General features: G+C 43.9%; 1 protein-coding gene across 1 annotated transcript in view; it reads right to left on the minus strand.

Moving 5' to 3' along the window:
* Window positions 1-16580, minus strand: part of LOC122945394 (aldehyde oxidase-like) — a 186771-nt gene that overhangs the window by 82708 nt on the left and 87483 nt on the right. The window contains exons 18-20 of the mRNA XM_044304465.1: window positions 14944-15070; window positions 4336-4458; window positions 1860-1956 (exon numbers count right to left, since the gene is read on the minus strand). Coding sequence (XP_044160400.1) covers window positions 1860-1956; window positions 4336-4458; window positions 14944-15070 — 347 coding nt within the window. The remainder of the gene's footprint in view (window positions 1-1859; window positions 1957-4335; window positions 4459-14943; window positions 15071-16580) is intronic.

A 16580-nucleotide genomic window follows, 5' to 3' on the forward strand; every position in this document is an offset into this window, starting at 1 on the left:
TTTGTCTGTATGTTAGACAGATTCAGAGATATCTGTGTTTTTATTCATGCAGAATCCTCGGAGCACTGCTTTTGTAACACCACTGTACTCTGATTGAGAGGGCTAGACATCAGTATGGTGAGGGCAAAGCTATGTCTTAGGACTGTGTCCTAGCAAGTATATATCATATATACTACTTACTATAGCCTTACAATATTCAAAAGAGTGGATTTCTAGGTTTAGAAAGCTAATACATATTACTGATGTATTTAAAGGCACAACATATGATTATAAAGACACCGGTAATATGTATTAGCTTTCCAAATAAAAGAAAATTATTATTGTGATAAGGCTATGCCTGGAGGTAAGTGGTGGACCTTGCATGTAGAGATCCCAGGTTTTAATCTTGGAATTTTTGAATTTTTTTCTTCAGATATTTTTCTCCCTCATTTAACCCATAATAACAGTCTGTAGCCTTATCATATTGAGACTAGTACTTTATTATACTTAGAAAGATAATACATATTACTGGTTTCTTTATCATCATATATTGTGCCTGTAAATAAACCAGTAATATATATTAGCTTTCTAAGCATAAAAACACTATTCTCAATATTATGATAGGACAATAACCTTTTATTATGGCGTAAATGATGGAGAAAAAAAATATCTGAAGAAAGAAATTCTAGTAGTCTCCTGTGACTTGAACCTATGGTCTCTACATGCAAGGCTGACGACTTAGCTTCAAGCTATAATCTTACTATATTGAAATTTTTTGTTTTTCTATACTTAGAAAGCTAAGATATATTACTGATTTCTTTATATTAATATATTTGGCTTATGAATAAACCAGTAATATGTATTAGCTTTCTAAACACTGAAATCCACTCTTCTATATATGGTAAAGCTATAGTAAGTAGTGTATATGATATGTACATGCTAGGACACAGCTCTGTCCTCACAATGTCTAGCCCTACCAATCAAGGGGAGGGGGGAGTGTGCAGAGCACAGGGGTGTTAGAAAAGCAGAGTTCCGAGGATTCATCCCTGCCCCTTAGTGCTCAACTTCCTCATTTTTATATGAATAAAAACAAAGAAATCTCTGTAGCTGCTTAACATACAGACAAAAGAAAGGTATCATTTCAATCAGCTCGATCAACTCTACCAGGCAGTATGCATGGTTTAATAGCTTCGATCATACTGACAGAGCCTCTTTCAGAAGGGTCTCAAGAATGAGTGATTTATTTTTTCTGTTTAGATCTATTTGCGCATAGTTATGAATACATACTGTATGTTTTGGGCTTGCTTTAATTATATTAGTCCCTCTAAAGGATGCATCTGTGTTACACTATTTTTTTTCTAGGGAATATGAACTTGGCCTTGATGTGCACTTAGAATTATTATTTGCACAAACATAGATATTAAATTTGCTAATTAGCCTGTAATAAGTACCACTGCTAAAGAGCTCCACAGAGATTTCAAACCCCTTACTCAAAGATTTCTGGAAAACTGTGCAAAAATGTAATCATTCAGATCAGTGATACTGTGACAGAAATCTCAGAGCAGCACCAAAGAATTCTCAGCGTTCTTTGAAACCCTTTAATTCTGGAAATTAGTAGTGATCCAGTAGACTTCACTCAGTGCACTCAGCGGTTTTATTACGGCCAATTCTCTGCATATTCGCTGGGTTGTAGCTGGATCTCCGCCGGTCCCCATTATAGGAACAGCCTGCTGGAAAACTAGGCTAAGGGTGCTATTACACATGTAGTTGGAGCCACAGATATTGCACTGCAGTTACTGCTAATTGCCAGGCTGCAACAGTACTCAGCAACTGGAACCTGAGCAAAACTTGAGAACATATGGGCAGCCTTTTAACCATACCTTCAAGTATGTGGTCTGCGGTCTTTAAAGCCTCATCAACATCTCCATGGTGCAGTTTCTTATCCGGTTCAAAAAAGGATTCATGTTTTATTGCATCCTTTAATAAAGGACAGAAATAGGAAAGATTATTTGTAGTCTGTCTTATAGTTGCTAGACCAAAGCCTCAATAACTTGAGCACAATAAGTCATCTACTAATGTTAAAGATAATTAAAAATAAAATTGCCTAAAATAAAAATGATTTTATAGTCACCCCTTTTTCTAATGTCGTTCTCTGTGGCACAGGTTCAGACCTCCTATCAATCTTTGTCTTTGTCTCATTGTCTTAACAGTAGACAATGTTGAAATTGGTGTTTGTTTATCTCCCCAATAAAAATTATAAAAGTTATTTAATACACTATATGTACCCCAAAATGGTTCCTAAAAAAACGACTGCTGGAGTACAGAAGGAAAAAAATGTCACCGGGTTATTCCAGATATAACAACTTGAGGACAGGATAGGGGATAACTGCTAAAATGGTAGGGCCTGGCTGCTGGGACCCCCACAAATCATGAGAATGGGGGCAACCCAAAATTAATGGAGTGTTATGTTGAGCATGTTCACCTCTATGAGACTGCTGGAAATGTGAAAAGCAGGGGTGCCAGCAGTCGCACTGCCCCCGATTTAATAGCTTTTTAATTTCTTGTGGATAGGTTATAACTTGATATAACAAGCTAAAATGCACTTAGGCACTTGAGTTGTGCTACATCTATTTAAGACATAAACTCAAAACCTACAATTCAAAAGTGAGGGTTTTTGGGCGTTTTTTTTTTCAAAATTTAATGTAACTGTTAGGGGTTTACAGAGCTGCAGACTTCTAAAAGGGTCCATTAACACGTCCGTAAGTGTTTTGCGGATCCACAAAACACGGACACCGGCAATGTGCGTTCCGCATTTTGCAGACCGCACATTGCCGGCACTTAATAGAAAATGCCTAATCTTGTCCGCAATTGCGGACAAGATTAGGACATGTTCTATTTTTTTCGGGAACGGAATTGCGGACCCGGAAGTGCGGGTCTGCATTTCCGGATCCTGTCCGCACATCGTGCGGCCCCATAGAAATTAATGGGTCCGCAATTCCGTTCCGCAAAATGCGGAACAGAATTGCGGACGTGTGAATGGACCCTTAGGCCTCATTCACACTTCAGTGTTTGGTCAGTGATTTCCATCAGTGATTTGTGAGCCAAAACCAGAAGTGGAGCCTCCACAGACATGAGGTAAACGGGAAAGATCTGCTCCTGTTCTGTGTTTAGAGTTGCACCTGGTTTTGGCTCACAAATCAATGATGGAAATCACTGACCAAACACTGAAGTGTGAACGAGGCCTTAGAGTACAGCGCAGTACTGTGTGTCCTGTACAGCCCTCTATCTGTACACGATGAGCTGTTCCTCTGGACACCAGTTAGGCTCCATTTTATTTTTCTGGTACATTGTGTGTCATACAGGAACCTGAGGAAGCTCCTGTTTTATCGTAGACAGTGATTTACAGATTCCAGCAGCTATTCCTACCTGCTATATGTAAGGACTTGCCTTAGTTATCTGCTTATTTTTCTGAAATCTTCACTTTCTTTTATCGCGGGATGACATTTTTAGGGCTTTGGAACTAGTTGCCACTTTTCTATAGAGTTATGGGCTCAAGTTACAATGATTTCAGTTTACAGTGGTCATCTCGGAACCAATCAATGTTGTAACTTGATGGTCCACTGTATTCTTTTCTAAAGGGGTTGTCTATTACAGGCAATTCCTTTTCATATGCCTATTTACAGTATATGGATGTAGTAGAGGAGTGTCAAACTCTGTATGTTGTACACTAAAGGACTCCAGTTTATTAAAACTTTGTTTGGCCACCAGCTTTCTGCTTACTGTTGCATACCAAATTGAAATGATTGGTTGCTAAAAAGCTGCAAAGCTAGGCAGAGTGGAGAATTCATATCATACTAAGAAGGTTTAAAGGGAGTCTGTCACCAGGAAATTCACTGTTAAAAGGCATGAGGCCTTGTAGGGCTAGATCAGCTGAATGTAATGCTATCTTTCACTTAGCGATCCAGTGCACTGAGGCCAGGCCAAAGACACTCTGTGATCCTCCTCTTTCCTCTGCCATCCTCTCCCACTCCTTCTTAATTGAGAAGGCCAGCGAGATGACTATACAGGCCTGTCAATCAAGAAGTAGAGGGAGAGGCGAGCACAGGAAAGAGGAGGAGCACAGAGTGGCTTGGGTCTGACCTCATCGCAATGGATTGCTAAGTGAAAGCCCTACAAGACCTTATGCCTTGTGTAACAATGAATCTCCTGGTGACAGACTCCCTTTAAAGTGAATCCTTAGGAATTGATGGTCTCAAGTGATCAGGCAATCAATATACTGCATATTTTAACACGCACTTACATACAGATTCATCCCAAACAGTGCCTCACACTCAGTAATAAACACCGATATCTTACCTTGATAGTGAGAATCGCTGGTTCTATATCTTCATAGACAATTTTCACTTTTTTGGCGGCTTGTTTTGCACGCTCTGGTTTATCAGCCACAACAGCGCAGATAATATACCCGACACATAGCACCTTTTACAAATAAAAAATAGAATGGGATTGTATTTTCCTGCTTGTGGATCTTCAAAGCCGCCACTAGGTTGAAGTGTATAGTTTTAATCTCATTATGGTGTGAGTAACATTGCATTGCAAAGTTGCTAGATATCACATAAAAGGTCCATTCACACATCCGTATGTGTCCGCAACACGGACACCGGCAATGTGCGTTCTGCATTTTGCGGACCGCACATCGCCGGCACTATAATAGAAAATGCCTAATCTTGTCCGTGATTGCGGACAAGAATAGAACATGTTCTATTTTTTTCGGGAGCCGAGAACCGGAAGATTGGCGGCGCGCTCCGGAAATGCGGATTCGGAGAGCACATAGTAAGCTCTCCGCATCCATTCTGTCCCAATAGAGAATGATTGGGTCCGCACCCATTCCGCAATTTGCGGAACGCTGTGGACCCATTATTACGGAAGTGTGAATGGAACTTACCTGTGATATTTGCGCAACTTGTGTGAAAGATTAGTGTCTATTTAAGAATAGGTAAACAATATCTTGGTGGGGATCTCACTCCCAGCGCCTTCAATGATAACCTGTTTGAAAACCAGTGACGTCACATTCATTGGTCACATGGCCTATGTGCAGATCACCCCCATTCAAAGAAATGGCCCTGGAATGTAAAACCAAGCACAGCCACTATCGCAGGCACAGCGCTGTGCTTGGTATGCTGTGAAGAGGCTGCAGTGCTCGTCTGAGCACTTCCTCCCCTTTAGGATCGTTGGAGGTGTCAGGAGTTGGACCCTCTATTGATCTGATATTGATTACCTATCCTGGAAATTGGTCTTCAATATTGTACTTCCAGAAAACCCCTTTAATAACTGGATATTTTTGTAAAACTTCTTTGCAGTTTTAATTTTTGGTAATTTTGAATGACCTTGTTGATGACAATTAAAGTAATCCCTGGTTCTCTTACTGCTTCTGTGATCCCACCTCCCATGGTTCACAAGTCTTGTATAGGTTGTAGTTGTAAAAAAGTGGAAAGATCATGGGATGTGAAATGGGATACTTCACTTTTTGCTACTTAAGACCACCTCTCATATTGTGCACTCTGCTTTACTATTCATATTCATATTTTATGTGTGCATAATTGTTATTTCACTTTTTTTTTTTACTAACTTTTTTTTAAACAAAGGATTAGCTAACAAAAAGTGAAGAAAGTTTCAACCTATTAAGTATATTTTTCTCCATAAGTAGACTTTTGGCAGTGGTATGCTAGTCTTCATTCACACAGATTGTGGGTAAATCCCACCTACATGGCCTGGCTGAATCCCCGTGCAGTTATCTGTGGCCTCCTGCAAAACTAAGATAGGGTTAAATACCTACAGATTATACAAATAATATTAGGTGCTAGCATTGAACAATCATATACTCAATTGGACTAACCAAAAGAGCACCAGGGGATTCTTAGGTGGTCCCTGGCTTTTACAATCCAGCAGAAGACAAACCCCTTTTGAGACAATCTCTTTCCAGTAGATAGTACCCTAAAATCCTGACCTAGGCTTCTCACTCAGTTAAGCCAGTACTCTCTACTCTGCACTGATGAAGGGCAATTACCACAAAACAGTCGTCTGCAGATGAGGTGCTGGCTTATTTATTATCCAAGTCATGTCTCAAGGCATATTTTAAAGGGTCGAACATTGACTTATAGGATAGCTGCCTTACATCTGGTGGCATAAGAGGCAGATCTTGCTTAGAATTTGTTTGCATCCTTTCTTCCCAAACAAACCACAGATAGTTACTATATCAATCTTTATTAAACAAATGTAATAACATACATGATAAAATCAGGAAGTGCAGAGGAGTGTGGATGAAAACCTCCAGAACCAAGAATAATGCAGTAATGATGTTGCAAAAAAAAATCACTGTTGTACGTGTGATACACAAGAAAGGAGGATATGCTGAGTGTGGCCCTACAAGCAAGTATATAATTGCGCCAATAAAATGGCATATGCAAGATTGAACATAAAATGAAAAGTAGGGACAACCAGCGTGCAAGTGGATGACCACTGTAATACTGGTAAAAACACAGACAACAGTGACAAGCATAAACATGTGTTAAGGCCGATTCATTGGCCTGTATTTGTGGGAGGGGCACGGTTGCCTATATCATGGCACCTCTGCCCCTCCTTCAATGAACGACGTGTCAAACGCTGGCCTCGTTCGGTGCGTGAAGTTGCGTCTGGTCCTGGAAGTTCGTTTCCACGCAAAGCAAGCTACTAGATCAGGTAAGTGGCTGCCACAATTGCAGTCTCGGCTCACAAGTCCGGCCGGCAGTGCCGGCTCCCTTAGGTAAGAGGGGGCCACACTGCACCGGAGCGTCTGCCAGGAGCCCCGACTCCCACGTGGCATGAATCGTAGGGTGCAGGGATCAGCGCGATCCCGATTCATACGTCTCTCCTCCCCTAATGTCTGGCACGGGCCGCTGTGCCATTAGCTAGGTAGGGCTCTCGGTAGCTGTAGTTAATTCTTTCCCCTCATGCCCCTCATGTCCCCCATGTCCGCTCTGGCCCTTGTCATGTCAGCCGCACACTCACCTCAGCGTCCTGCTTGCTGTCTCCTCCGCTGTCTGCCCGTGCTGCAGGTGGCCGGCGCTGTGTGAGCTCCCCCTGGTGGCCGCCGGAGTCAATGCAGTCCATGGAGCAGTGTTGGTTGTCACAGGCTCCCTCTGGTGGCGTCTGCCGGCTGTACAGTCCATGGTGCTGTGCCCTGTGTTGGCTCCATCTAGTGGCCACCAGGGGTTATGACCACAAAAAAAAAAAAAAAAAGGGAGTGTTGAGAAATGGTGTGTGTGTGTGTGTGTGTATATATATATATATATATATATATATACATTTAAGAAAAAAAAAAAAAAAGGGGGAGAAAAGAATCATTATAGAGTGTTACCCATGCTTCACTGATGGAGTTTAAGGAAGGGGCGATATACTTGTTCAGTGCTAGTTAGAGGATCTCCGTATTGTTGGGCACACGCCTCTACGCCTGGCGGTATGTCGTACGCAGGGATCTTACATATGAATTATTCCAGGATCTGTGTCGTCCTTCTTCCAATATATTCTGCACGTTGTTCAACCATCAGGGTACAGTATGGCAGTAGCTGTGTCGTGTCACTATTCCTCTTCTCTCCTTCTGGTGGTGGGTCAGTTGTGCCACCGTCAGACTCATCAATCACTGGGGTGTTCTAGGTTCAGCTATCGCTTCTCCTCGGCTCAGGTCCTCTCGTCCCTTTTCACTCGTATTCTTCACAGTTGCATGGGTCTCGACCTTCCCACAGCTTACGTCACATGATCCCGGTGTCGGTTGGCAGTCAGAAATTGATTTGTGCATGCTGTATTTACAGGATATGTCACGCGCTTCAGACATAGTGGAGGCTTCGGTCGACAAGAACCCCGCCAGGATGTCAGAAGGGGGCAATGTGTCGTCTCCTCGCACTTGGACCGTCCCTAGGCTGATGACGGAGATGTCCAGACGGGGTGTTTCGCATCCCGCTTCTGCTGGGAAGGCTAAGTTATACCGGTTATTGTCATTAACTAAGGCCCTCAGCAGCAGGTAGAAGTCTCAGTGGTCACTGTTCAGAACTCGCTGACACAGATCCATCTGTTGTTGAAAACAGTAGGGTAATTGCCTGTCGGGATGTGTCAGTGGTCCTGGAAGGCCGGGACCACAGGCTGAACCGCAAGCTCACGGTACCTGAGTTTGTGCTAGTTTTTAGTTTGTACAGAGACGTAGTCTGTTCAGTTCGTCCCGAGAGAAGGGTTGAACTGGATTTATACTTGTTCAGGATAACAGAGTTGGGCTACAAGTACGGTGGGAGTTCCTTCTACGACTACCATTGTTCTTCTCGGTCAAGGCAGCTGCCACCTCAAGTCAGTTCCAGTTTCTTACTAACTGGGCCAATATTGATTCAGAGATTTGTAGGCATTTCGCCGGGCTTAAAGCACTATCATGCTCCCTGTGCCAGTCAATTGACCATTCTACGGTGTGGTGTCATAAGGCTGCCCAGAGTGAGGGGTCTAGTTCTACAGGTCCTGTTTCCGGCCCGTCCGATTCACACAGATCCTCTGGTTTAGGTGACAAGCTGGGTAGACCCATCAAACTACTCGGCAGGTCACAAATTGTAATAATTTCAACCATGCGTCCTGTAACTTCAGTCAGTGCCGCTTGCTACACATATGTACTAACTGCTTCAGAGCCCACCCTAAGTAGTCTGTTCATTAAAAGAAGATAATAATTACATGTGTGTTGTCAATATAGTTCGGTTGCAGCAGTTCCCATACTTAACATCAACTCTCGTCCCATCAGAAGAGGTTAGCATGAGATATGTCACCATAGATCAAGCCATCGCTCTTATCTTACAGTTAGGTCCCAGCACCATCCTTTCTAAAGCTGATATTGCAGACGCCTTCAAATTACTACCGATCAAACCATCCCTCTGGCAATGGCATGGCATCAAATGGAGGGACCTTTATTATTTTGCTTTCAATCTCACATTCGGGTCTAAGAGTAGCCTGTGGTTATTTGACCAATTAGCCAAGGCTCTCCACTGGATTTAGTCCATGAATTCCACTGTAGCTATGTTATTCACTTCCTGAATAGTTTTTAATTATTGAGCGTCCTGACGCTCCCCCCAAAGACCTTCGTTGCTACTGGAGTGTTTCAGACAATTAGGGGTTCCTGTCTCTCCCAAGAAAGTGGAAGGTCCCTCCGCAGTCATCACATTCCTTGGTATAGTATTGGACACCCAGAACATGGTTGCCAAGGGACAAATTACAGAGAATCAGGGAAGTCGTTCATAGTTTCACATCCACTAGAGTGATTATAAAGTTCAGCTTCAGTCCCTGTTAGGTATGTTGAACTTTGCCATGCGTACAATTCCGCAAGGTAGGGCATTCGTATCTCGTTACTTTCACTCCTTCCTACAGCCCCTTCCCAGGATAGCAGCATAGGTCTGGGCGATATGGTCATAGCTGACTTGAACATGTGGAATCATTTCTCACGCAATGGAATGGCATCTCGCTCTTTGTTCCCACAATATCCGGCAACTCCCCCGTAATTTTGTCCGACGCCGCTGCCAATACAGGTTTCGCAGCTATTTTTGGCAATCATTGGTTAGCAGACAGATGGCCAATCGAAGTCAGTTCCATTCCTGGGTTTTCCGTACCTCAGCAGTTTTGTACTCTAGCCCTTAGTGGCAGCATCCCATACCTGGGGTCAAAGTTGGTCAGGTCAGACAACGTCCTTCGTGTCCGATAATGCAGCCGTCATCGAGTTTCTCAATAGTGGTTCTTCTAAGTCTGTATGTCATGTTATTTCTTAGGCGCCTGGTCCTTCTGTCATTACAACACCAGTTTCGTTACATAGCTTCACATAGCCGGTAACCACAACGCAGCAGCCGACGCATTATCTCGTTTATTACCCTCTTTTCACAGATCTGTCCAGAAGCCGATGTCATCGGGAGTCCAGTCCCGCCATACGCTGCTCTATTCCTTCCATAGACGCTCATCTCGCCACCGCTCGGTCACTGTTAGACAAGTCCCTCTCACCCAATACAGCCAGAGCCTACCAGACAGGTTGGAGAGCCTTCCAGAGATTTCAGGACTCCTGTCCGCAAGGTGACACTGAGTTCGTTCCGTACATCCTGGCGTTTATAGGTTACTGTCACCCCAATCTGAAACTATCCCACGCCGCGGTCAAGTCCTACCTCGCAGGGGTGCAACATTTTAGAGCCATGAGTTTCACCCAGCCAGGTTCGTTGTTTTCAATCCATGCCATTAAAGCTACTCTGAGGGGTCTCGAGAGAAGCGACTGCGAGACACGCACTCGCCGGCTACCCGTCACTGGCCAGCTTTTCCGCGACCTTTCCGACCTGCTAGACAAAACCATTCGGTGCACTGCATAGTTGATAATTAAGCTGCCATGTACCTGGCCTTTTACGGGTTGAGACCGGCCGAGTTTACCTCCCTGGCTAACAGTAGCAGATACGTCACTCTCGGTCAGCTCTCGGCTTCCAGAGATGGTTACATACTCTCGCTACTCATCACCAAGACCTCTCAGGTAGGCACCCCGACCCAGGTGTTTCTTCCCGACCTCTCATCAATGGGGCCCCGTGCGCGTGCTGCAACAGCTTCTGTCCTCTCTGCCAAACAAACCGCCCGACAGTCCTTTGCTACCATTCCATAATACTCACCTTACCTGTCCCCAATTCATAACTCATATTCGCGTTTTACTGACTAATCTGGCAGTAGACCCGTCCTCAATATGCGGGTTCGGAATCGGGTTCCAGCACATATAATCATAAGACTAGGTCGTTGGCGTTCGTCATGTTTCAGCCGCTACATTCCTTGTCCATATACTGAAATGAGTCTTGCTTGTCAGAATTTGGTGTTATGAATAAATGTTTGTAGCGTTCCGATATGATAGGAATTGTTGCTCTTTTTGGCCTCCTTCAGCTATTCCTTCAACGTCGCGGTTCCGGCATAACTCTAACCGCTTTAGCTAGCCAGCAGGTAGGAGTCCTTCTTTCGTGAGTGCCCCGACCACAAGTGTTAAGGCCGATTCATTGGCCTGTATTTGTGGGAGGGGCACGGTTGCCTATATCATGGCACCTCTGCCCCTCCTTCAATGAACGACGTGTCAAACTCTCCCACCCTACCCACCCTCATTCTCAGCTTCACACCAAGGGGATGGCCTCCTTCAGCTATTCCTTCAACGTCGCGGTTCCGGCATAACTCTAACCGCTTTAGCTAGCCAGCAGGTAGGAGTCCTTCTTTCGTGAGTGCCCCGACCACAAGTGAAAAATACCAAACCTGGCTGGAGGAACGGCCCGACGACCGTTTCGCTAACACGCTTTTTCAAAGGTGCCCAGTAGGTTTTCTTTCTTGAGGATGCATATGCATGGTGTGGCCTGGTCATGGAATATGCACGTGGATTTCTACTAATTGCCCAGCAATTAGTGCTAATCTGCATAAAGATTCCACAGCCGGGCCGCACTGCGATGACTGGTGCAGCCTGGCAATTAGCAGTAATCTACATGTGGATGCCTGCTGCAGGGTCACTCCCTATATGGCCAAACTGAGGCTAGGGCTACACGACAACATGTGTTGTGCGACAATAAGTTGCACGACAAAAAGGGTAACAACTACACTGCAACATGTGTCGCACCAATGTCACGCAACATTTTTAATAATGATGGTCAATGGTCGCATACCGCATGTCGTAGTGCAACACCATTGACTATCATTATAAAAAACATCACGTGATATTGGTACGACATGAATGTCATGCGACATATGTTGCCATGTAGCCCTAGACTTAGAATATCACCACACATGCAGGTTTCCTGATGCAGTTTTGGAACCCAAAATCAAATTTACAAAATAGAAAAGTTGTATATGTACTCAGTTAGATATCAGATGCGTATTGAATATGTTCTGGAAGCATCATATGATGATTGTGTTTCTCCTATATATAACTTATGGAGATGCTAATTCATCATTCCTTTAGCTTTTAAATTGTCTGTATTTTTACTGCAGTTTTCCCTAACTCCATAAATATTTTTCCAACCTCATGACTGGTGCAAATAACATTGATGCCCCATTCACTGTAGCTGTCACGGCTTGGTGGTAGTTTGCCGTGACATTTTCGCTGCGCATGATGGTTTCCGGTGGCAATGTGTTATACATGCGTGTGTGTGCGCACTTCTCCTTTAAGGCTGTTTCCGTTCCCATTTCTGGTGTGTATGGGGTTAAGGTGTGTGCAAGGTGGAGCTGGGTGTGGCCTCTTGGCTCTTATTGTTCTGAGTTGTGAGCCTGAGGTCAAATTGTCTTCAGTGTCTTGAGGAGCTGGTGCTATTCCATCTGCCCAGTAATTGAGGACCACCTTATGGGACATCGTTGTCACCTGATGTCTTCTGATGTCACCCCTTTGTGTCTGTTGCTGTTACCCTACCTCTCTTGTTGTATGTTTGGTGTGAGTTTATGTTTGGGGTTTGTTGTTATGTCTAGTTTGGGGTTTTATGTCTGGCCTGTTTGGTGTTTCAGGTCAGCATGGATGCCATACATATCCTTTGTACAAACCGGATTCCAAAAAAGTTGGGACACTATACAAATCGTGAATAAAAACTGAATGCAATGATGTGGAGGTGCCAACTTCTAATATTTTATTCAGAATAGAACATAAATCACGGAACAAAAGTTTAAACTGAGAAAATTTACCATTTTAAGGGAAAAATATGTTGAATCAGAATTTCATGGTGTCAACAAATCCCCAAAAAGTTGGGACAAGGCCATTTTTACCACTGTGTGGCATCTCCCCTTCTTCTTACAACACTCAACAGACGTCTGGGGACCGAGGAGACCAGTTTCTCAAGTTTAGAAATAGGAATGCTCTCCCATTCTTGTCTAACACAGGCCTCTAACTGTTCAATCGTCTTGGGCCTTCTTTGTTGCACCTTCCTCTTTATGATGCGCCAAATGTTCTCTATAGGTGAAAGATCTGGACTGCAGACTGGCCATTTCAGTACCCGGATCCTTCTCCTACGCAGCCATGATGTTGTGATTGATGCAGAATGTGGTCTGGCATTATCTTGTTGAAAAATGCAGGGTCTTCCCTGAAAGAGTTGACGTCTGGATGGGAGCATATGTTGTTCTAGAACCTGAATATATTTTTCTGCATTGATGGTGCCTTTCCAGACATGCAAGCTGCCCATGCCACACGCACTCATGCAACCCCATACCTTCAGAGATGCAGGCTTCTGAACTGAGCGTTGATAACAACTTGGGTTGTCCTTGTCCTCTTTGGTCCGGATGACATGGCGCCCCAGATTTCCAAAAATAACTTTGAATCGTGACTTGTCTGACCACAGAACAGTCTTCCATTTTGCCACACTCCATTTTAAATGATCCCTGGCCAAGTGAAAACGCCTGAGCTTGTGGATCTTGCTTAGAAATGACTTCTTCTTTGCACTGTAGAGTTTCAGCTGGCAACGGCGGATGGCACGGTGGATTGTGTTCACTGACAATGGTTTCTGGAAGTATCCCTGAGCCCATTCTGTGATTTCCTTTACAGTGCGCATTCCTGTTTGTGGTGCAGTGTCGTTTAAGGGCCCGGAGATCACGGGCATCCAGTATGGTTTTACGGCCTTGACCCTTACGCACAGAGATTGTTCCAGATTCTCTGAATCTTCGGATGATGTTATGCACAGTTGATGATGATAGATGCAAAGTCTTTGCAATTTTTTGCTGGGTGTAACACCTTTCTGATATTGCTCCACTATCTTTCTGCGCAACATTGTGGGAATTGGTGATCCTCTACCCATCTTGGCTTCTGAGAGACACTGCCACTCTGAGAAGCTCTTTTTATACCCAATCATGTTGCCAATTGACCTAATTAGTGTTAATTGGTCTTCCAGCTCTTCGTTATGCTCAAATTTACTTTTTCCAGCCTCTTATTGCTACTTGTCCCAACTTTTTGGGGATTTGTTGACACCGTGAAAATTTGAATCAACATATTTTTCCTTTAAAATGATACATTTACTCGGATTAATCGCTTGATCTATCATCTACGTTCTATTACAAATAAAATATTGACATTTGCCATCTCCACATCATTGCATTCTGTTTTTATTCACAATTTGTTTAGTGTCCCAACTTTTTTGGAATCCGGTTTGTATATCTTAACCACCGGAAGGGGGTCCCTGGAGTTCCGCAGAGGGGGAACTACAACCAGCTTGGCCTGGTACCGCCATGGTTCTTGCCGCATGGTGGTCCAGGTTGTTATTACTGGTGTTTGTGTTTGGTGTTCGTGCTGGGTCCTGCCTGGTGTGTATGTTTGGGCCTATGCGCATTTCCAGGATCCTGTGGTAGCAGCATGGACGGCTCGAGTTCCTGTTACAGCTGTTTCAGGTAGGTGTCCATGTTGGTAGTGGTGTTTCCTGCCTCTGGACACTTACCTGTCGTGTCCTCCACTGCTCGCTGCTTTCTACCCCTTTGTTGCTAGGCCTGTTGGAGACTCCGGTTCCTCCGTGTCTTGGAGGAATCGGTTATCTCCACCTTCTGACGCCATATTGCAGGGACCGTTAGGGTCAGTAGGGCCCAGGTTCGAGAGTATGAGCCCCCTACCATCGAGGGAGGCTCATACAGTGTGGAGGTCCGGGATAGGATTTAGGGATGCTTAGTTGGTTTCCAGCTTCCTTTTCCCTGTTTCTACATTGTACTCCCCATAGTACATAGGACCTCCGTGGCCATGTTGCGGACTGCAATCTGCACCACAAAAGATAGAAAACGTCCTATTTGTTGCTGTATCTTGTGGATCGCGGGCCCATTCAAATCAATGTGGTTTGTGGTCTGCAACATGGGCACGGAGACACTACGATACTGTGAATGGGGTCTAAGGACGAGTAGAACAGAGAAAACAGCTTCTTAGAATGGTATAATTTTTGATCACACTCTGTGACATACCTTATTGTCTGCCATTAACTGGTCAGACCAGTCGTAATAAGTAAAATCATTTGTTCCAGGAACATCTTTAGCAGTAATGATGTCACACACTCCTGGCATGTTCAGTGCTTCTGTCACATCTAAAGATCTATGATAGACACATTGAAACATTAGCTAAAACACCATGATTGCTTTCTTCTTAAACACTTGCAGACCAAGGATTTACAGGCATCGTGCCACTAAAAACATGTATAGCCATTTGCTTGGATACACCAATAATGTTTTTGATGGGAATTTGACCACTGTGACCCGCTTACTGTATGTCTACAGTGGCAATATTGTTAGGAAAGCATGGTGCCCTTTTGAGTCACGTATGTTGACTCTGCTTGGTATTTTCTCTTGGGCTGAAGATCAGTCTAGTATCATTGCAGTGCTTGGATCTTTACAGATCAGACAATGATGAGATATCCTAGACATATGATATTGGTGGCCTTAGTGAGAACACTTCTTTACAGTGGCAGAAAAGAATACCTAGCTAGTCATAATTTCAATGATTCAGAGTGCAAGGACGCAGGCTGGGAATCACTGCCTTAACCAAACCGATTAGTTTGAATAAGGGGTTCAGTTTTCTTTCAAATAATATGTATTTCCCCTTTAATGAACCACCTGCTTAAAACTTAGCAACCTACAGGTCCATATATGATCTAATTGGAGATTGTTGGGACATTGTTGTCAAAAGTTTCAGTTCACTATCAGTTTAAGCCTGATAGTAATAGCACTTTCATTGGCTTGGTTCTTCCTTAGTTCCGTCTCTTGTTGGATAGCTCCTGGGAAAATATCTTGTGTCAAGTCTAGTTCCTCTCTGTTCTTCTGCCCTGTGTTTTCTTGTTGCATTTTTTAGTTGTTGCACCTAGACTGCCTGCCAACATACCAACTTACTTCATTGGGATATGCCTTCTAGTAACTCTCCAAATCTCAGTTCTACTTGCTAAAATAAGATGGCAAGGTATACTACATATGCGCACTACATTCAAAGCACTAAAATGAAACAGTCTTAAGGGTATAATGGTAAAGATTATCAGGGCCAGCTCCAAGTGGACAGACCACCATATCTAGGCTACATCTTGCTTGTACGACGAACCCAGGAGTAGCTAGAGCAGAGTATCTGAGTGGTAGTGGCTCTGTGGCAGAAAGTCTATCACAGTGGCTTTCCTCACACCGTTGCTCCCTAGGGCCAGTGCAGTGAAAGGAGAGTGCACTCTTTTTTCCCTCAGGGCACACTTTGATTCTGGGGCTCCTGCTTGATGGTAGCTGGGGTGCCTGTAATGTTGGGTGTTTTTTTTATGGGTGCAAAGCAGAGTGCGTAGAGTGCAATGGCCTTCATATATGGTGCAGAAGTCAGTAACCAGGCCAAAGGTAACAAATCAAATGCTATTTTTTTTTTCAGAGAAGCTCCTCCGTTGCAGCGCTGTTTCCCCCCGTTCTGTTCGGCCATGCAGACTCCATACATAATATGACAATACATAACAGCAAATTAGATAACAAACCATTTGCAGATACCCTTCTCTTGGGTACTGCACAGGCCATAGATCTTCTTCGTATGCAATAACATTTCATGTGCAAGATCAACCATATACTCCATAACATAGCAAAAATAA

The sequence above is a fragment of the Bufo gargarizans genome, chromosome 8, assembly GCF_014858855.1.
Source record: "Bufo gargarizans isolate SCDJY-AF-19 chromosome 8, ASM1485885v1, whole genome shotgun sequence".
Classification (NCBI taxonomy): Eukaryota; Metazoa; Chordata; class Amphibia; order Anura; family Bufonidae; genus Bufo; species Bufo gargarizans.